We start from the raw sequence: 22,704 nt of genomic DNA, 5'->3' as shown, positions 1-22,704 counted from the left end.
ACGGCCAGCTAACACATGAACACACGGTACAGATGTCCTGTTATCAAACACATCACACCGCTTAAAACAGCAGTGGTACGGTCTCCTAGCTCTGGTACTGAGAGGGAGGGCGGGAGGGAGGGAAGGGGGGAGGAGAGGATAAAGGAGGGAGGGGGAGGAGGGAGGGAGGGGGGGGGGAAGAAAGAGGTAAGAAGGGAGGGAGAGAGGTGGGAGGGAAGAGGTAAGAAGGGAGGGAGAGAGGTGGGAGGGAAGAGGTAAGAAGGGAGGGAGAGAGGTGGGAGGGAGGGAGAGAGGTAAAGAGGGAGAGAGGTGGGAGGGAGGGAGAGAGGTAAGGAGGGAGGGAGGAGAAGTCCACTCCTCTGAAGAACCGTTCAATCCAGCACTTCGTCCTGTGTGTGTGTGTGTGTGTGTGTGTGTGTGTGTACCAGATCTCCATGGCAACACACAGACAGCCACGGGAGGGTCGGTCCACCAGGGAGAAACAGCTTGTTGACTCCAGACAGTCTCTAGTCCAGTCAGCAGGGCCTGTTCCCATTGGTCGTTGTGGTCCGGTGGTCCTACCTGGTCTGGTCCAATCGGGTGTGAGGGAGCTGTGGGCCTTCCTCTTCCTGGTCCCTGTGACCCCCTGTGACCCCTGACCTCTGACCCCGGTCACTGGCCGGGCCAGGAGGCGCGGAGGTTGAGCAGGATGAGGACGTCGCAGGGCGCGAGGCGGAACACCCACAGTTCGTTGAGGGCCGCCACGGGGGAGGGCTGCTGCTGTCCCTGGGGGGTGTCCCCCTCCCCCTGCCTCAGCACGTCACGCAGCAGCAGGGCGGAACCCACGTTCAGACAGAGCAGGATGCAGGCCTCCTTCACACTGGAGGGGAGGAGGGGAGAGAAAGAGAGATAAGGCCTTCTATACACTTGGGGGGTGGCATGGTGATACACAGAGAGAGAGAGACAGAGAGAGAGAGAGAGAGAGACAGAGAGAGAGACAGACAGAGAGAGGCACAGAGAGAAAGAAAGAGACAGACAGAGAGAGGCACAGAGAGAGGCACAGAGAGAAAGAGAGACAGAGAAACAGAGAGAGAGAGAGAGATAGAGAGAGAGAGACAGAAAGACACTCACTGTTTGAAGAAGTTCTCGGGTCTCTTGCAGTAGTGTCCAAACAGAGGGAACAGGTTCCTGGTCATGTCAAACTGCAGTTGGGCTGCCCCGCCCTCGTTGAAATGGTTGTACAGGATCACCTGAGACACACACACACACACACATACACACACACAATTAATGAGGTGTGTCACAAGGTGCATCACGCTGACACTCCCAGACAGACATCTCACTTGCTCACTTGCTTAATCAAATGTATCGATTGTAAGTCGCTTTGGAATAAGGCGTCTGCTAAATGCCAAAAATGTCAATGTCAATGTAAAATGTAATCTCCAGACAGACAGACAGTCAGACAGACAGACAGACAGTCTTACGTCCTGGTAGAGGTAGAGGTCCAGGCGGTCGGCCAGGCCCTGCCAGGCGGAGTGGAAGAGCGGCAGGCAGAGCAGCAGCTGCTGCAGGCGGAGCAGGTGGTCCCTCAGGCAGAGCATCATGGGACACGGAGCGGAGCTGGACAGAGACATGGTGGCCTGGTCGCTCTGGGAGGGCAGGGACAGCCATCTGAGGGGGGGCGGAGGGGGAGGGAATACAGAGGGTTTACATCAGGTAAAATTGTCTTATCAACAACGTTTGCAGGAAAAGTGCTATAACAAATAAAAGTTATTATTATCATTATCAATCAAATGAATAAACCTAACCCTAACCCTAACCTAATATTTATAACCTTAACCACTACCAGTACCCCCCCCCCCCCCCCCCCCCTCCTCCCTCCCAGACAGAAATTGCCTGCGTTCGTAAATTCGCTGTGGAATCTGATCAGCGCTCATGGAATGCCTCTTGTCCAAACAAATGACTTGGTCCCGTTTATGACTTTGAACCCAGTGTGTGCTCCGGCGCTCTCAGAGCAAATGTACAAACGCACTCGTGTCCATCTCCTGTAAGTACTGCAGCAGTAGCCAACAGGATGAGCTTCTACAGAAAACATCTTGACCGACCCACCCACACCCACACCCACACCCACACCCACACCCACAGCCACACCTACACCCACACCCACTTAGGCCACGCAGTCTGGCCCTTTAACCCCTAACCCTGCATAGGGAGGCTGTGTCCCAATAAAGCGTTCTCACCACGTTGTCCCCCAGCACGGTGCTGATGTAGTTGGCAGCGTTCAACACGGCGCCGTAGCGAGCGCCCAGCGGACAGCGAGACTCCTCCTTCATCACCTGTCAGAGGGGCAGAGGTCAGAGGGTTAGGGTTAGGGTCGGGGTCAGAGGGTCAGAGGATAGTACGGTTAGATAGAGGGTCTAGTAACCTAGGGTTAGAGGTCAGAGGGTTAGGGTCAGGGGTTAGGGTCAGAGTTAGGGTCAGGGGTCAGGGTCACCTGGGTCAGACGGATCCGGAAGTCGTCCACCAGTTCTCGCTGCAGCGCCAGGAAGCTCAGCTGGGCCCGCGGGGACGGGAGGGACCGGTACCTGTCTGGAGGGGGGGGGGGAGACAGGTAGGGAGAGAGAGAGGTAGAAAGAGAGAGAGAGTGGGACAGAGAGAGAGGGACAGAGAGAGAGAGGTAGAGAGAGGGACAGAGAGAGAAAGGCAAAGCAAGTTTATTTGTATAGCACATTTCATACAACTATGTAGATTTGTGTGTCATCCGCATAGTTGTGGTAGGCAATTTTGTTCTTTTTTATGATGTGTCCCAATGGAAGCATGTAGACATGAATAGAAGGGGGCCAAGGATTGATCCTTGGGGAACCTCACATGATTTTAATTTGTCGGACACAAAGTTGCCAATGGAGACAGTAGTAGCTTCTGTCCTGTAGGTAGGATCTAAACCAGTTTAGGGCAGTGCCCGAAAAGAGTCAGAAAAGAAAGAGAGAGAGAGGTAGAGAGAGAGAAACAGGCGGAGAGAGGGAGAGAGAGAGAGACAAGTAGGTGTGTGTGTTCCTACCAGTGATGACCAGTAACAGAGAGAGAGAGAGAGAGACAGACAGGTAGGTGTGTGTGTGTGTGTGTGTGTGTGTGTGTGTGTGTGTGGGTGTTCCTACCAGTGATGACCAGTAACAGAGAGAGAGAGAGAGAGAGAGACAGACAGGTAGGTGTGTGTGTGTGTGTGTGTGTGTGTGTGTGTGGGTGTTCCTACCAGTGATGACCAGCAGGAGGGTCATGAAGGTCTCAGCACAGTCAGGAGCCTTCAGTTCGTCCATGTCGCTGATGTCTCTGTACTGGGAGCTCCACGCACCCTCAGACGACAGCATCGCATCCACCTTCTCCACCGCCACTACACACACACACACACAGACACCCAGACACCCAGTTACAACCACACACACACACACACAACCCCAAAAATATATCTTTCTTCTTTTAGCACGACGACTGCCAATGGCCCCGGGCCTGAGCTAGATTACTCTTCCTGCTACGACGTCGGCTAAATGCCAAAAATGTAAATGTAAACCAGACACACACACACACACACACACACAGTCTCTTCCTCTGGCAAGCACACACACACACACACATACATACATACATACATACATACACACACAGACACGCTCCACTCACTCTTCCTCTCCACAGTGAGCCACTTCAGCAGCACGGCCTCGTCCAGCAGGATGTGCAGCGCCCCCTGCAGGGTGGGGGGGTAGGCGTGCGTGCTGCGCAGCTCCCGCTCGAACTGCAGCACCTCGTCCACCAGGTGGCAGAAGAGGGCGTCGTCGTAGAGCAGCCGCGGGGCGTCGGACGCCAGCTTCTCCGTGGCCAGGGTGAGCAGGCCGCGGCACAGCTCCACCTGGTGGTGGGGGGGAGTAACTGCATGAGATGTCTGGATTCTAGAACCATCTATTCTAACAGAACCACCTATTCTAGAACCATCTATTCTAGAACCACCTGTCCTAGAGCCGTCCTCTGACCTTGGCGTTGACGTTGGCGCCAGCCCGGTCCAGGATGGGCTGGATCTTCTCCTCCATGAAGGCGGAGCTGTTACCCATCCACATGAGGACCTGGGTCAGGTACCACTCTGGCTGCACACACACACACACACACACACACACACACACACACACACACACACGGTCAGAACAGACAGACAGACAGACAGACAGACACACACACACACACACACACACACACACATAACATTTAGGAGTGTGTGTGAGTGTCCTTTCTGACCTTGTATGACTGAGTGAGTGAGTGTGTGTGTGTGTGTGCGTGTGTGTGTGTGTGTGTGTGTGTGTGTGTTTGTGTGTGTGTGTCGGTGTGTGTGTGTGTGTGTGTGTGTGTGTGTGTGTGTCGGTGTGTGTGTGTGTGTGTGTTTGTGTGTGTGTGTCGGTGTGTGTGTGTGTGTGTGTGTGTGTGTCGGTGTGTGTGTGTTGTGTGTGTGTCTGTGTGTGTGTACCTTGTCCAGAGAGTTGGTCTGCCGGTTGCCAGTGAAGTGGTAGCGGAACCTCTTGCTGAGCGGGAGGAGCATGATCTGGATGGGCAGCGAGAGGGGCGGAGTGAGGGGCTCGCCCAGGCGCGAGGGCGCCTCCTTCTCCGATAAGAGGTCATCACTGAGAGACGGTCGTCAAGGAAACAGACCCGGTTTCTGTCTCAGTCAAATGTCACGTGACATCATCACATAGGTCATAGGTCAGAGTTCGTACAAACAACGTCCTCCCTAACAGAACTGTAACAAACTATATGTACATATTGTACACAGACACTATTATCAGGGGTGCACATAACTTTTTGGGGCCAGTGCTCAGAGGAGCACCTAGGGATGCTGCTTGGTGCTCCCCGAGCTCGCGAGTCACGACCCGTCCCACAGGATGGATAAAAAAGGGATACATGGATAACTTGTATTAGCAAAACGACATTTATTCATAAATAAAGATGAACGAACAAATTATTGTGTGCAAAACAAAAGAAACAAATGCAAAATCAAATGACTGCTCTTTAAGCATGAAAGTCTGTCAGACTCCTTTAAACACAATGAAATCAACTGACATCTCTTTAAGCACTGCTCTGTTCTGTAAACACTGAAATCAACTTTTCAACAAAAATGAATGAATGAATGAATGAATGGTCTTTATTGTCATTGCTACAGTACAGGTACCAAACAAAGAAATTTAGGAGGGGTGGCTCCCCTGGTGTTAGGAAAGAAAAAAAATCACTTTTAAAAAAATCACAAGAAGGGAAGGAGCTGGTTTACATAAATAAAGGCTATGTACACTATCCACTATACTATACTGTACAGATAGACGACTAGGGTTGTCATATTGCACAATTGTTATTGCACATTTATTTAAAGTGTCGCAGTTTGCAGGCTTGAAATGTACATATTTGTGCCTCAGCACTACACCTGATTTTTTCAGTCCAGCAGCTGCCATCAATCCGTCCAGACTGTCCAGGGCCCAGAACCTAGGTCTTTGCTGTGTTCAGGGCCTGGACGGCCCTGTGGTAGAAGCTGTTTTTCAGTCTGTTTGTCCTTGCGGCCAAGGTCCTGAACCGCCTTTTCGAGGGCAGCCGGGTAAAGTGTTCGTACCCAGGGTGGGTTGGGTCCCTGGAGATCTTGGAGGCCTTCCTGAGACAGCGTGTGTTGTACAGCTCTTCCAGAGAGGGGAGGGGGGCGCCGGTGATCTTCTGGGCTGTTCTCACGACTCTCTGTAGCGCATTTCTCTCCGCGGTTGTGCAGCTGGAGAACCAGTTGCAGATGCCGTAGGTGAGGATGCTCTCCACTGCGCCGCGGTAGAAGGTCACCAGTATCTCCTGCTTGCTGTGTTCCTTCCTGAGGACTCTCAGGATGTATAGCCGCTGTTGTGCCTTCTTGATGGTGGCTTTTGTCTTGTCCTTCCAGGTCAGGTCATCCCGCATGTGCATCCCCAGGAATCGGAGGGTTGAGACTCTCTCCACGCTCTCTCCGTCGATGAGCAGGGGCTGGATCTCGGACTTTTTCCTCCTGAAGTCTACGATGATGTCCTGGGTCTTTGACTTGTTCAGCAGCAGGTTGTCCATCGAGGAAGGCCTGAGAGGAAGCCGGAAGCCAGGGTACTAAGTACCTTCTCTTCCAGTTGTTTGTAGTGTTGCTGCTGTCTTCTCAAGTCACTCCGGTCTACTGAGTGCGCTTAGCTAGTCCTAGTTCTGTTGGTTCCATAGCCCTCTTCCCCTCTACAGACTTTTGCCACAATGTGCTTTCTCCCTATCCCTGTTCTTCTGACACTCAGGAGGACACCTAGATGCTACATCCCCCCTCGCAAACCTTCCAATCTCATCTACCCACCTCTTTCTACTGACCATGACTTTATCGCCGCAGGCGGTCTCTGGAATTGCCAGTCGGCGGTCCGGAAAGCTGACGCTATCTCAGCTTATGCATCTCTTATGGCCCTCAATTTCCTTGCTCTCACTGAGACCTGGATCACACCAGAAAACACAGCTACACCGGCAGCCCTCTCTGCCGCCTACTCCTTTTCTCATTCCCCTAGACCCTCTGGTCGAGGGGGAGGCACAGGACTCCTCATCTCGCCCAAGTGGTCACACACTGTCCTTCCCCTGGCACACTTGTCTACATCCTCCTTTGAATTTCATGCTGCTTTTGTCTCTTCCCTGGTCAAACTCCACATTGTCGTCATCTATCGCCCCCCAGGCCAACTCGGTGACTTCCTAGGCGAGATGGATGGCCTTCTCAGCTCTTTCCCTGATGATGGCACTCCGCTCGTACTACTAGGTGACTTCAATTTCCAATCTGAGAAGCTTCTCTCATCTGGAGTACTTGACCTTCTCCTCTCCTTCGGCCTTACCCTGTCCCCCTCTCCTCCGACTCATAAGGCAGGCAATCAGCTCGACCTTGTCTTCACCAGATCTTCCCACACTTCCAACCTTACCGTTACCCCTCTTCCAGTTTCTGATCACCACTTTATATCCTTCTCCCTTCCCCTCAAAACTTCCTCTTCCCTCTCAGCCTCTAACCACTTAAGACCCTCTCGTCGTAACCTACGTACCCTGTCCCCCAGCGCCCTCTCTTCTTCTGTCCTATCCTCCCTACCCTCTGTCGAATCCTTCTCCCTTCTATCCACTGATGCGGCATCCTCAACCCTTCTGTCCGCTCTCACCTCATCCTTCGACACCCTCTGTCCACTAACCTTGAAGCCAGCTCGATCCTCTCCTCGAGCTCCCTGGCTCTCTGAAACGCTACATGCTTGTAGACTAGAGCTCAGAGCAGCTGAGAGGAAATGGAGAAAAACTGGCCTTTCTGATGACCTTAACCTCTATCACTCTCTCCTTGCCAACTACGCCTCCTCGGCATCAGCTGCTAAAACATCCTACTATCATTCAAAAATACATTCTTCTGCCTCTAATCCTAGAAAACTGTTCTCCACTTTCTCTTCACTCCTTAATCCACCTCCTCCCCCTCCTCCTTCCTCCCTGTCCGCCGATGACTTTGTCACCTACTTTGAAAAAAAGGTGGACGACATCAGCAGCACCTTTCTCCCCCCACCGCTCCCTCCTCCCACTAACAATGCTAACACTGTTCCCACTAACAATGCTAACACCCCTTCCAAACTCCCCCCTCGACACTCGATCTCTGGATTGTCATCTTTTTCCCCCCTCTCCCCCGATGAGATTCTCACACTTATCACATCAAAGCGGGCAACCACATGCCCTCTTGACCCCATCCCCTCCCCCCTTCTCCAATCCATTTCCGCCGACATCCTTCCTTACCTTACCACCCTGATCAACTCCTCCCTATCCACTGGATCTGTCCCAGCGGCCTTCAAAATAGCCAGAGTCAAGCCTCTCCTCAAGAAACCTACCCTTGACCCATCATCTGTCCACAATTACAGACCGGTATCCCTTCTCTCCTTCCCTTCCAAAACCCTTGAACGCGCGGCATCTAAACAACTGATTGACTATCTCCGGAAGATGGATCAATTAGACCCCCACCAATCCGGCTTCAAGGCTGGGCATTCCACTGAGACTGCGCTCCTTGCTGTCACGGAAGCCCTCCACTCTGCCCAAGCTTCCTCCCTCTCCTCTGTTCTCATTCTCCTTGACCTGTCTGCTGCCTTCGACACAGTCAATCACCAGATCCTTCTCTCCATCCTCTCAGACCTGGGCATCTCTGGCACCGCACACTCCTGGTTTTCTTCCTACCTGGCGGGCCGCTCCTACCAGGTGACCTGGAGAGAATCGCTGTCTTCTCCACGAACCCTCTCCACTGGAGTTCCCCAGGGTTCCGTCCTAGGGCCCCTACTCTTCTCCCTCTACACCAAGTCTCTTGGCTCGGTAATCTCTTCACATGGGCTCTCCTACCACAGCTACGCAGACGACACTCAACTCTTCCTGTCCTTCCCCCCCTGTCTGATGTACACGTGGCAACCCGTATCTCAGCATGTCTCGCTGACATTTCAACTTGGATGGCTGACCACCATCTCAAGATCAATCTTAACAAGACTGAGCTCCTCTTCATCCCCGGGAAAGCCTGCCCTCTCCAAGACTTCTCCATCACAGTGGAGAACTCTACTGTAACCCCCTCCCTGACAGCCAAGAACCTTGGAGTGATCCTGGATAACCGACTATCCTGTGCGGAGAACATTGCAGCAACGGCTCGCTCCTGCAGATTCCTCCTCTACAACATCAGAAGGATACGACCATTCCTTACCAGAGAGGCAGCGCAACTCTTGATCCAGGCACTGGTCATCTCCCGCCTGGATTACTGCAATGCACTCCTGGCGGGGCTCCCCGCTTCAGCCATTAGACCTCTGCAGCTCATCCAGAATGCTGCTGCCCGGCTGGTATTCAACCTCCCCAAATACTCGCATGTCACCCCTCTCCTTCGCACCCTGCACTGGCTCCCGATAGCAGCTCGCATCAGATTCAAGACCCTGGTGCTTGCATACCAGGCAGCTAAAGGGACAGCCCCTGCCTACCTGAAGGAAATGGTAACCCCCCAAACCCCTGCCCGCTCACTCCGCTCCTCCACCTCGGCTGGCCGACTGGCCCCTCCTCCTCTACACAGCAGTCGGGCTGCCCGATCACGTCTCTTCACAACACTGGCTCCCCGCTGGTGGAATGAGCTCCCCACGGCTGTCAGAACGGCAGAGTCACTACCCATCTTCCGTCGTAGACTGAAGACCCATCTCTTCAGGTTACATCTTAACTGCTCCTCCTGAGACATCTTCCGACCCTCACCTCTACGTCTCCTAAAGACACCCGCTTTCCCCTCTACTGTGTCCCTAGAACTTCTATTGCCCCCCTTGTACTGTTTCTCAGTTTCTCCAGTAAAAAAAAAAAAAAAAAAAAAAAGTTTTAGTAGAAGGCGATAATAGGGAGAAGGTTTTTCCTTCTATCAGTGGCCCCCGGCCCGAGCTAGAGTACTCTTCCTGCAACGAATGGTGGACTGCTGATTCACATGCTTAGTATTCAAATGTATTGATTGTAAGTCGCTTTGGAATAAGGCGTCTGCTAAATGCCAAAAATGTAAATGTAAAAGCAGCTGACCCGCCTGCGCCACCCCCGCCTGCTCACCGTGCAGCACCCGCTGGAGGAGTCACGGTAGACACACACACACACACACACACACACACACACACACACACACACGGAGGAGTAGAGCCGCTTTTGTGCCTTCTTGATGATGGCTACTGTGTTGATCTTCCAGGACAGGTCATCCTGTATGTGCACCCCCAGGAATCGGAGGGTTGAGACTCTCTCCACGCTCCCTCCATCGACGAGCAGGGGCTGGACCTCAGATTTTTTCCTCCTAAAGTCCACGATGATTTCCTGGGTCTTTGACTGGTTCAGCAGAAGGTTGTTAACCTTGCACAGCTTGCTCAGCTGCTCTACCTCATCCCTGTACGCCGCCTCGTCCCCCCCCGAGATGCAGCCCACCACGGTGGTGTCGTCTGCAAACTTTACGATGGAGTTGCTGGGGTGGACGGGGGTGAAGTCGTAGGTGTAGAGGTTGTAGAGGATGGGGCTTAGCACGCAGCCCTGGGGGGACCCAGTGCTGAGTCTGAGGGCTGTGGAGGTGTGGGAGCCCACCCGCACCCTCTGGGGGCGGTCAGACAGGAAGTCCTTGATCCATGCACATATAGAGTGTGATAGTCCCAGGTCTAGTAGTTTGGTCACTAGCCTGTCTGGAAGGATGGTGTTGAAGGCAGAGCTGAAGTCCACAAAGAGCAGTCTCGCGTAGCTGTTTCCCCTCTCCAGGTGGGATAGAGTGGAGTGGAGAGTCGTCGCGATGGCGTCCTCTGTGGACCTGTGGGGTCTGTAGGCGAACTGGTATGGATCCAGGTTGGGCGGGAGGCGTGTGACTATGTGGGCCCGGACTAGTTTCTCGAAGCACTTCATGATGATTGGTGTGAGTGCCACCGGGCGGTAGTCGTTTAGGCAGCTCACCGTGCTTTTCTTCGGGACTGGGATGATAGTTGAGGTTTTCAGGCAGGGTGGGATGGTGGCCTGGGACAGGGACTGGTTGAAGATGTTGGTGAAAACCCCGGCCAGCTGGTCGGCGCAGTCCCTCAGCACCCGTCCCAGGACGCCATCCGGCCCTGAGGCTTTCCTGGGGTCCACCGCCTTCAGCACGCGTCTCACTTCATGCTCTGTGAGGGTGAGGCTGCTGAGAGCTGGAGAGAGTGGTGTTTGTGTTGTGGTTACCTCCATTCGCCCCTCGTCGAACCGGGCGTAGAAGGAGTTCAGCTTTTCCGCCAGCAGGGGGTCGTCCTCCGCGGCTGTGAGCCTGTTGGCTCTGAAGTTTGTCATGTGCTGAACCCCCTGCCACACCCGCCTGGAGTCGTTGCTCAGGAAGCATTCCTCAATCTTCTCTCTGTGGTCTGCCTTGGCCTCCCGGATGCCACGCTTTAGGTTAGCCCTGGTGGTGCTGTACAGCAGTGTGTCCTTCGCTGAGAAGGCGTTGTCCCTCTCATTGAGCAGTTTTTGGACCTTCCCAGTCATCCATGGCTTCGTGTTGGGGTAGACCCGGACCCGTTTGTCCACGGTGGCTGAGTTGGTGCAGTTCACTATGTGGTTCAGAACCGACGACGTGAACTGTTCCAGGTCCTCATGCTCATATTCCTGCCATGAGGTGTCATTCAGGCAGATCTGCAGTGGAGCGGACCCTGCTGGCCAGGTTCTGACAGTCTTAGTGGTGATGGGAGCACTTTTCCTCATGGGAGTGTAGGCTGGGATCAGGAGGATTGACACATGGTCAGACATGCCTAGATGAGCTAGCGGTCTAGCCTTGTAAGCAAGCTTGATGTTGGTGTATACCTTATCCAGTGTTTTTTCTCCTCTTGTTGCACATTTAACATGCTGATAGAACTTCAGTAGTACTACCTTCAGGTCAAAAAGAAAATGTCAACATTTATTTTTAAAATTTCAATTTCAATTTCAATGTTTAAATTGTCAACATTTTAAAAATAACACCACACAGGCATTAATAAACACCTAATGGATCAGATTATGTAAAAACCTCAATTTTGACCAAAAATGGAGATAGAACCTTATAATTCTAACGTCACAAAGTGTTACCATGCTGACCATAAGATCCATCCTGAAGTAAATAAGTGTTATTCAAACTTTTTTCAGTAAATCATCCACTGATGTCCAAACAATCTGTTACAGTTGAACAATATTTTAGAGATGCTTTTTTTTCTTTCTCAAGTAGCTTAGATATAGATGGATCTCAAGCTGCAGCAATGGAGGCATCTCCTTGTCGACACTGTAGCAGTATGCAGTGTTTTTATTAAGCACAATGGAACTGATGACAGAGACTAGACTGTGATTGTGATCAATTCTAAAAGTAGTCAATCATTGTTGAGGGTATTGTTTGATAAACGATAAGATGTGTAGGGTTCATTACTGCCATAAGAGTTTAAAGCGTTTACAAATGTGTTTCTCCTTTGCAGCCATGACTCAAACCAGCTTAACTACACAGAGGACACGCAGGATCAGGCGTGTTTAGATCATCTGCACAGAAGAGCTGTACAACACACGCTGCCTCAGGAAGGCCTCCAAGATCTCCAGAGACCCATCCCACCCTGGGAACGAACACTTTGTTCGGCTGCCCTCGGGCAGGCGGTTCAGGACCATGTCCGCAAGGACAAACAGACTGAAGCTCAGCTTCTACCCCAGGGCCATTCAGGCCCTGAACACAGCAAAGACCTAGGTTCTAGGCCCTGGACAATCTAGACAATTTGATGGCAGCTACTAGATTGTAATCAAGTGCAATACTGAAACACAACTGTGAACATTTCAAACCTGCAAACTGCGACACTTTAAATTAATGTGCAATAATACTATGTGCAATATGACAACCCTCGGGTACATAAGGTTCAGAGATAGGAAATGTTAGGATATTTATAGCATAGCATAGAGTACAGCACAGTGTTTTATTTGTATAGTATAGTATAGTGGATAGTGTATATATAGCCTTTATTTATGTAAACCAGCTCTTTTTCCCTTCTTGTTTTTAGTATTTTTTTTCCTAGCACCCCCTTCCTAGCACCCCCTCCTAAATTTCGTTGTATGGTACCTGTACTATATCAATGACAATAAAGACCATTCATTCATTCATTCATTCATTCATTCATTGGGAATGACAAGTCAGTCATCCTTGTCACCACGTTGACTGTAGGGGTGTTCTTTAAGCACTTTGGGCGGCTGTTTTGTCGTTGTAAATGTGCTATTTTTATATAAATAAAAATGACTTGACTTGACACACATACGACAGGTGGCGGCCTGCTATGCACTGACACACATACAACAGTTGGTGTAAATTCGACATGCTTTATAATAAGAACTAGCTTTTACATGTAACTGTATAGAACAATAGTAAGTATGAATGTACCATGAAGTATGATGAATACATTAAAACGTCACACTATGAGATCATTTTTAAGGAAACCTATAAAGGCATGTGTCTCAGCTCAGACAAGTAGGATTTGGAACCATTCTGCATTCTCTCTGCAGGAGAAGATGTTCCTTGTATCAATAAAGAAATTGTTCAATTAACATCAGACCATGATGAAGTGTTTCTTCACCCTTCATAATTAGGATGATAATAATAGACTTCACTATCCTCCTCTTGCTGTATTTGTACAGCAGTCTGTTGTATCTAACCCTAACGCTGTATGTCAATCTGTTGTATCTAACCCTAACGCTGTATGTCAATCTGTTGTATCTAACCCTAACGCTGTAAAGCACTTTGAATTGCCCATTGCCCAGCTCATGCAAAACGCCTCTGCTGGGGTCCTAACAAAAACACAAGTTTGAACACATTACACCAATCCTGAGATCTCTACATTGCTACCTGTCTCTCAGAGAATTTAATTCAAAGTACTCCATACTTATCTAATTGCATACAAATCACCAAACGGTCTTGGACCAAAATACATATCAGATCTCCTCCCCCCTATATTCCAGCAAGGTCCCATGGCCTGTTCAACATTTACACAGCTGCACTTCTTTTGTCAACATGGAGCCTTTTACAGTATAAAACTCCAGCAGATCAGTATAACAAACTAAATAATAACTTGGCTTCACATACAGTACCTATGTCACTAGACGAGTAACAGAAGGAAGGTTTTCACTCCCTAAAGCTAATACACATTTTCTTAGACGCACAGTGGGATACAGAGCCATGAAGTCATGGAACCTACTACCAACAGAAATTATAAACGTGACAAGTAAACGTATGTTCAAAAAGCAGATAAGGAAACACCTGGGTACAGCAAACTTGTGACACTAGATGGAAATGTGTAGTCATCTCTAACATGGTTGTAATTTTGTTCTATTTTTATGTAACTAGAGATGTAAGTGTTTTATATTAGGCTATGCCAAATGTAAAATTGTATAATGCATGATATATTTTAATGTTTGATATTTGTAATTTAAAGTATGTTTTATATGTTAAATGTTACTTGTAATGTATGTTTTAAATGTGGACTCCAATTAGATATATAAGTGTTTTATATTATGCCAAATGTAAAATTGTATGATGTATGATATATTTTAATGTTTTATATTTGTAATTTAAGTATGTTTTACATGTTAAATGTTATTTGTAATGTATGTTTTAAATGTGGACCCCACTAAAAGTAGCTCATGCCTATGGGCATAGCTAATGGGGATCCTTCCAATAAATAAACTAAATAAACAAGATGCTTATGCAATTGAGCGTGTACGAATCCCAGTTCTTTGTCTCTGAAAACTATACATATTCATGTGTGTGAACTTGTATGTCTGTCATCTGTATCTTCAAGACCTTCACTTTTTTTTATATAAAATATGAATATAAACAATATGATATGATGACAAATGATATCGTCAATTAATTAAGAATGAGATTTCTGAAACACTTCCGACGTAACTTAGAGCATCATGGACATTTCAGGTGAATGAAACAGCTGCATTACAGAGACGCTCATGTTTCCTTACCTGCGCTCATGTAACATTCACCGATCTCCACGTTTATAAAGTTGTTATGATCGACCTGCTCAACTTCTTCACGACCAGGGAGAATTGTAGCAGATTTAAGGTGTAATGTCTGCCCTCCGACACAGCTATAAACGTAATAATCACTCGTGAGGTCTTCGCTTCAGCACTCTGTTCGTTTCCACCGTCTGAGTTGTCCCTCTCGTTGTGTCGTGGGAATAGACTACTAGTCTGTCCGAGGACAGATTTATGACCTAAGTGGGTCATAAACCTCCTGGAGCTCAGGGTCTCTCTGGGGCTCTTGGTAGCAACAGATGGTAGTATTGATGTGCTCTAGAGTGCATTATTTGTCTGACAACACACACGCTCGACGTTATTCGCATTAACGGTTAGTTTGTGGTCAAGAAAGTAAATGTATCCATACAAAGTAACGTTAATCAATTAAAAACAGTTATTGTAACCTTACCGTTTAATCCACAGTGTCCCGTTCCCTTGTGCTGTCTTCAACTAAACCCGTCTACCTGTGCCCGATCACGGAGGTGAACTGAACATCTCAGTCAGGCTTAGTGAAATCTAATCAGAGTCGTTTGATTGGTCTGAAATCTAATCAGAGTCGTTTGATTGGTCTGCCACGTCCTCAGCCTCCTCGGTTATTGGTGCAAGTCTGAAACTTGAATTTTTAATAACATCCCAAAAACATTTTAAGAATGTTTGTGTTATGCACACCTTGAAACTGGAAAAGCCAAATGTGGTGGAACCCCAGAGAAACAGAGACAGAGGCCAGGAGAATATATAATGATTTATTATGGATGATAAACAAAGAAATAGGCCCTACACTAACTAGTGGAAAAATAAACATAAGGTGTGATGCAGGCGATAGTTATGGGGTGTGTAATTATACTATGTGTGTGTGCGTGTATGAGGTCAGGGGTGTTGTATTATGTGCTGCGATACTACCCTAGTGAGCAAAGTCCGAGATCCTTTTCGGGCCAGGGAGAGTGATCCATGAGAGAGTAGTCCAGAGGGGAGTCCAGGGGTCGAGCCAGGGAGGGAAATCCAGATGAGAGTAGTCAGAGGGGGTCCATACAGAAAGTTATGTCCAAGCGTTGGATCTCCGTCTGTAGCAGGGTTAAGTAGGCGGCTGTCCAGGTGGTGATTGGGACAGCTGGGCTGAAACGTAATAGCCCACACCTGCTGCAAACAGAGCCAGAGATCCGGCCCACTCAATCCGGCCGGGAGGGGGCGCCAGAACGAGGCTCACGGGGGCGTGTCGGATTAGGAGGCACAACAGTACCCCCTTCCTCAGGGGAGGCACCGGACGACGGACCCAGGGCCCCGGGGTTGGCTCGGTAGAAATCCTCCAATAAGGACGGGTCGGCGAGATAGGACGCAGGCACCCAAGTCCGGTCCTCGGGCCCGTAGCCAACCCAGTCCACTAGGTATTGAAACCCGCGACCCCGGCGGCGGACCTCCAGTAGTTTGTTTACCGTCCATACCGGGTCCCCATCATCCAGGACACGGGGCGGCGGCGGAGCCGGGCTGGGGGAAGACAAAGGGCTGGCGGCCACAGGTTTAAGCTGGGAGACATGGAACACCGGGTGTATTTTGAGGGAGGGAGGAAGGGTCAAACGTACCGCCGTGGGGTTGACGATACGGTCCACGGGATAGGGACCAACGTACCGGGGGTTGAGTTTCCGGGTGGAGGTTTGGGAGGTCTGGAGGGGCAGGTCCCGGGCCAACAGCCAAACCCTCTGACCTGGCTGGTAGTCAGGGGCCGGCACCCTCCGCCGGTTCGCGCTCCGCCGGGCGCGCTCGGTGGCGCGGAGCAACGCCGCCCTGGCGGTCCTCCACACGTTGCGACACCGGCGGAGATGGGCCCTGGTGGTTGGGACCGCCACCTCCAGCTCCTGTTGGGGAAACAGAGGGGGTTGGTAACCCAGGGAACATTCGAATGGGGACATACCAGTGGCGGCGCTCTCCATAGTGTTGAGGGAGTACTCCACCCACGGCAGGTATTTCGCCCAGGAGGAGGGATTGTGGGCGGAGACACATCGGAGAGCGGCTTCCAGAGCCTGGTTGGCCCGCTCGGCCTGCCCATTGGACTGAGGGTGGTACCCGGAGGTGAGACTGGTGGTGGCCCCAATGCCTCTGCAGAAGGCCCGCCAGACCTTGGAGACGAACTGGGGGCCCCGGTCAGAAACCACATCCGAGGGGATCCCGTGGAGGCGTACGACGTGGAGAGTTAGGAGGTCCGCCGTCTCGGCCGCTGTGGGCAGTTTCGGGAGGGGAACGAAGTGGACCGCCTTGGAGAACCGATCCACGATGGTGAGAATGGTGTCGCACCCCTGGGAGACAGGGAGCCCAGTAACAAAGTCCACGGCGATGTGCGACCACGGTCGGCTGGGCACCGGGAGAGGCTGCAGGAGACCCGCAGGAGGCCGATGGGAGGCCTTACTACGGGCGCACACCGTACAGGCGGCCACAAACTCCCTGGTGTCCCCCCTGAGATTGGGCCACCAGAACCTCCTCCCGATGAATGCCGCCGTCCGCCGCTCGCCGGGGTGGCAAGCGAAGCAGCTGGAGTGGCCCCACTCCAACACCCTGGCTCGGACAGCTGTAGGCACAAACAAACGGTTAGGGGGTCCGGTCCTAGGGTCTGGTTCGGCCCGCTGAGCCTGTCTCACCAAAGCCTCGACGGGCCAGGTTACGAACCCCACCACCCGGGACGGGGACAGGATGGTATCTCCCCCCTCAGCGACACCCGAATCCGCCTTGGGGAACTGGCGGGAGAGAGCATCAGCTTTGACGTTCTTGGAGCCGGGACGGTAGGTAAGGGTGAAGTCGAAACGACTAAAAAAAAGAGCCCAGCGGGCTTGTCGAGAGTTGAGCCTCTTGGCGGACCCAAGGTAAGTGAGGTTCCTATGGTCAGACCACACCAGGAACGGTAGTTTGGCTCCCTCCAGCCAGTGTCTCCACTCCCTCAGGGCCTCGTGAACCGCCAGCAGCTCCTTGTTGCCCACGTCGTAATTTTGGGCCGCGGGTTCGTAGCGCCGAGAGAAGTAGGCGCAAGGGTGTATCTTCTGGTCCTCCCCCGACCGTTGAGAGAGGACCCCCCCGATCCCCGTGTCCGAAGCATCTACCTCTACGATGAACTGTCTCTCGGGGTCGGGGTGGATCAGCACTGGCGCGGAGGAGAACAGGTGTTTTAGTGTGCCGAAAGCGGTCTCAGCAGCGGCGGTCCAGCAGAAGGGCCGTGAGGTGGAGGTAAGCGCAGTGAGCGGCGCTGCGACCTGGCTGAACCCTTTAATGAACCGCCTCACAAATCCCGCGAACCCCAGGAAGCGTCTAAGTTGGGTCCGGTCCGTGGGCTGAGGCCACTCCACGACGGCCTTGACCTTGGCAGGGTCCGCCCGCATCTGTCCGTCCTCCACCACATTACCCAGGTAGGTGACCGAGCTGGTGTGGAAAACGCACTTCTCCCCCTTCACGAATAAGCGGTTCTCCAGGAGCCTCTGCAGGACTAGCCGGACGTGCTGGTGGTGCTCCTCCACGGACCGAGAAAAAATAAGAATGTCGTCAAGGTACACAACAACAAAAATGTTTAACATGTCCCGAAGGACATCGTTGACCAGGGCCTGGAAAATAGCAGGGGCATTAGATAGACCAAAAGGCATGACGCGGTATTCAAAATGGCCGAGGTGGGTGTTAAACCCGGTCTTCCACTCGTCCCCCTCCCTGATGCGGACTAGATGGTAGGCGTTACGTAGGTCCAGCTTGGTGAATACCTTGGCATGGGTGAGGGGTTCGAAGGTGGAGCTAATGAGGGGAAGGGGATAACGGTTCTTTACAGAAATGTCATTCAGAGCCCGAAAATCAATGCAAGGTCTGAGCCCACCGTCCTTCTTGGATACGAAGAAGAATCCAGCCGCGAGGGGAGAGGAGGAGGGCTGGATGATACCAGAGTTGATGGACTCCGTAATGTAGTTACGCATCGCCTCCTTTTCAGGGAGTGAGAGGCTGTAAAGTCTACCTTTAGGAAGGGTGGCACCAGGCAGGAGGTCTATAGGACAGTCATACGGGCGATGGGGTGGAAGGGAGAGTGCCTCGTCCTTGCTGAACACCTGGGCTAGGTCGTGGTAGATGTGAGGAACCCCGGTGAGGTCAGGCGGAGTGATCTTAGACTTGGGGTCGCTAGAGGGAGACAGGGCGGAGCGAAGGCAGGAGGCGTAACACGTACCTCTCCAGCCTAGGATCTGGCCCGAAGCCCAGGAGATGTGAGGTTCATGTCTCTCGAGCCAGGGTCTACCCAGCACCAGGGGAGACGTGGGGATCTGAAGGACAAAGAACCGGATCTCCTCGGTATGATTCCCGGAGATCGTAAGAGATATAAGCCCAGTGGTGTGGGTGATAGTTCCTAGGGAACGGCCATCAATGGCCCTAGGCATGATGGGGCGGTCTAGAAGGACTAGGGGGATGCCCGCCTGGTGGACTAAGTTTTCATCGATTAGACAACCATCAGCCCCGGAGTCGATGAGGGCGCTGACAGACAGGGTGTCCTTCCCCCAGGTGAGAGTGGCAGGGAATAGGCGACTGGGGGTGACCTGGGGCTGAGAGAGAGAGGTGTTGCTCACCAGTATGCCCCCTACTGGTGAGCTGGGTCTTTTGGCCGGACAGGACACGCCCGGATGATGTGCCCCTCCTTGCCGCAGTACAGGCACTGCTTGTTAAGAAGCCTCCGTTCTCGCTCCTCTCGCGAGAGCCGAGAGCGGCCGATCTCCATGGGCTCCCCAGCCCCGGAAGTAGCCACGAGAGGAGGCAGCATGGGCAGAGAAGGGGGCGGGGTCGTTCCGGCGCGATAGGTAGTGGGGCGCGTGACAGCTCGCTGGACGCGGTCGGTGCGTCGTACCTGGAGGCGTGCATCCATCCTAAGGGCCAGGGTAATCAGCTCATTAAGGGTGCCGGGATCGTCACGCACCAACAGGTCCTTGATGGAATCATGTAACCCCTTGTGGAAAAGGCTGAGGAGGGCTCCGTCATTCCAGCCTGTCTCCGTGGCTAGAGTACGGAACTCGACCATGTACTCGGCTACAGAGCGGGAACCCTGGGAGATGGCTAACAAGCGGCCGGTTACATCCTGCCCGTCCTGGGGGTGGTCGAACACGAACCGGAACTCCGCTTTAAACAGGGGGTAATCCGTGGAGTATCTTGAACTGCTCCCGACAGCGGCTATGGCCCATTTGAGCGCTTTGTCAGCGAGTAGAGACATGATAAACGCTACCTTGGCCCCTTCGGAGGAGTACTTGGAAGGCTGGTGCGTAAATACTAATTCGCACTGGGTCAGAAAACCCCGACAACAATCGAAGTCACCATGGAATGGAGCGGGGCTGACTAACCTGGGTTCCCAGTGAGCGACAGGAGGATAGAGCGAAACGGGGTTCACAGGATCGACCGGGGGATTAGTCATCTGCCCAGATATGGAACTCGTGTCAGGGGGTGGTCTGCTGCCAGCGGCGATGAGGTCCAGAGAACGCTGGATGGAGGCGAGAGACCCGGACAGGGCGTCCATCTTCGTCTCGAGACTATTTACAGCCCCGACGGTGGCACGGGTGGTATTCTCCAGTACGGCTATCTGGCCTTGGACCGTGGGGAAGGCCTTCAGGAGCTCGGCCTGCAGACTGGTAAGTTGCGTAGCATGGCTATTTACCTCTCTGCGTAAATCTACGACTAATGGGAGAACCCCAATACCCGGGGAACCACCCTTGTTCTCTGGAGTTCCACCTTGGCTCATAATGGCTTGGACATACTGTTATGCACACCTTGAAACTGGAAAAGCCAAATGTGGTGGAACCCCAGAGAAACAGAGACAGAGGCCAGGAGAATATATAATGATTTATTATGGATGATAAACAAAGAAATAGGCCCTACACTAACTAGTGGAAAAATAAACATAAGGTGTGATGCAGGCGATAGTTATGGGGTGTGTAATTATACTATGTGTGTGTGCGTGTATGAGGTCAGGGGTGTTGTATTATGTGCTGCGATACTACCCTAGTGAGCAAAGTCCGAGATCCTTTTCGGGCCAGGGAGAGTGATCCATGAGAGAGTAGTCCAGAGGGGAGTCCAGGGGTCGAGCCAGGGAGGGAAATCCAGATGAGAGTAGTCAGAGGGGGTCCATACAGAAAGTTATGTCCAAGCGTTGGATCTCCGTCTGTAGCAGGGTTAAGTAGGCGGCTGTCCAGGTGGTGATTGGGACAGCTGGGCTGAAACGTAATAGCCCACACCTGCTGCAAACAGAGCCAGAGATCCGGCCCACTCAATCCGGCCGGGAGGGGGCGCCAGAACGAGGCTCACGGGGGCGTGTCGGATTAGGAGGCACAACAGTTTGGGCATAATGTTTTAACAGGGTTTTCAGTAAACATTTTAAGAAGGTTATAAGCAAACGTTTTTAGAATGGTTTTTAGAGCACGTTATCCTAAAACATTCTGGGAACAAACAAAAAACTTAAGCTGAAAATGTTTTGAGAACATAAGGTGTAATGTTCTAGCAATATTGTCAACTCACATTTTAAGAAGGTTATTACCAAACATTTGTAGAATGTTTTTGAGAACATTATCCTAAAACATTCTGGGAACTTAAAGAAAACTTCCCGCTGAAAACATTTTCAAGAACATTAGGGCATAATGTTCTAGCAATGTTGTCACTTAACATTTTAAGAAGGTTATCACACAACATTTTAAAAATGTTTTTAGAGAACATTATCCTAGAACATTCTGGGAACTTAAAGAAAACTTCCCGCTGAAAACATTACGAGAACATTCTAGGTAACATTCTTTGAACATTTTTAGAACAAAAAATTCCTAGCTGGGAATGTTCTTCCTTTGTTATCGTGTAACATTGTGGGAACATTTTATAAAAGAACATTCTTGTTACAAGGGGGGTCAGCGAAGAGGACTCCCCATCGCCCCTACTGGTCGAAGAGCGACAGTGCTCCAGCCCTGGACTAATTATCGAATGATTGTTGTCACCTGTGAGTGTTTGTCAGTGTATATAGGTGTGTCCCATTTCCTTGTTCCCTTGTCAGTCGATCACTTGTGTTACCCCGTATGGAATGGTTCAGAACCCTGTGTATGTATTACCACTTCACGTATCCGTTACCCGGAACGTAATTTGAACTTTGACTTTGTTTGCTGGTTTGCAACCTTGTACCGCCTTTGGAGCCCTTTGCTCAATCTTTAGTTTTCGTGCACTTTATTATTGACCGCAGTGCCTGAGTTATTATTACCTACGTGCTGAGCCCTACTGCTCCCCTTTTGTTATTCCGGCTAAGAGTTTATGTTTGTACCTATGAATCATACGTCTCAGTAAAGAGAATCTTTATTTTATTACATCTCCGTCTCATTCTTTACTTACACCGCACCTAGATCCGACATTATTGGGTACACCCAGAACCTATTGAGAAACATAACAGAACCTATTGAGAAACATAACACATTCTATAATCTGTTACCTAAACAATGTCCCCAAAACATCCTTGGAATGTTGCAGGTAAAACGTTCTTCCTTTGTTTACATATCACATTACAGGAACATTCTAGAAAAAACGTTTTGTGATCTGAGGCATCAATAACATCCTGAAAACATTATCGAATGTTGCTTTGAAAATGTCCTTCCTTTGTTATCATGTAACATTGTGGGAACATTTTATAAAAGAACATTCTATAATCTGTTACCTAAACAATGTCCCCAAAACATCCTTGGAATGTTGCAGGTAAAACGTTCTTCCTTTGTTTACATATCACATTACAGGAACATTCTAGAAAAAACGTTTTGTGATCTGAGGCATCAATAACATCCTGAAAACATTATCCGAATGTTGCTTTGAAAATGTCCATTCTTTGTTATCATGTAACATTGTGGAAACATTTTATAAAAGAACATTCTATAATCTGTTACCTAAACAATGTCCCCAAAACATCCTCAGAATGTTTCACCTAAAACGTTCTTACTTTGTTAACATTTAACGTTATAGGAACATTATTTGAAATGGTAAACATCCTTAAAATGCTCTTTGAACATTAGATGAAAACATTTTCTTTAAAACATTAGCAGAACTTGTCGGGAATGTTAGCCAATGTTGTGGGAACATTCCCTGCTAGCTGGGTCAATGCTGTTGTACCATTTTCTGAATCACACCATTATTTTT

General features: G+C 50.6%; 1 protein-coding gene across 1 annotated transcript; it reads right to left on the bottom strand.

Annotated features, from left to right (window-relative positions):
• Window positions 1-651: 651 nt before the first annotated feature.
• Window positions 652-4,573, bottom strand: LOC308164487 (RAD50-interacting protein 1-like; the record flags this gene model as incomplete). The annotated part of the gene is made up of 10 exons (XM_080538567.1): window positions 4,487-4,573; window positions 4,002-4,112; window positions 3,655-3,880; window positions 3,230-3,367; window positions 2,474-2,568; window positions 2,220-2,315; window positions 2,004-2,074; window positions 1,464-1,650; window positions 1,111-1,229; window positions 652-859 (listed from the first exon to the last, which is right to left on the bottom strand). The coding sequence occupies exons 1-10, from the start codon at window positions 4,556-4,558 to the stop codon at window positions 652-654; spliced, it is 1,323 nt and encodes a 440-aa protein (XP_080394693.1). The 5' UTR covers window positions 4,559-4,573.
• Window positions 4,574-22,704: the final 18,131 nt, after the last annotated feature.

The sequence above is a fragment of the Nansenia antarctica genome, assembly GCF_963989245.1.
Source record: "Nansenia antarctica genome assembly, chromosome: 8".
NCBI lineage: Eukaryota > Metazoa > Chordata > Actinopteri > Argentiniformes > Microstomatidae > Nansenia > Nansenia antarctica.
Note: the sequence above shows the minus strand (reverse complement) of the source record. Positions and strands in the feature narration are given on the sequence as shown.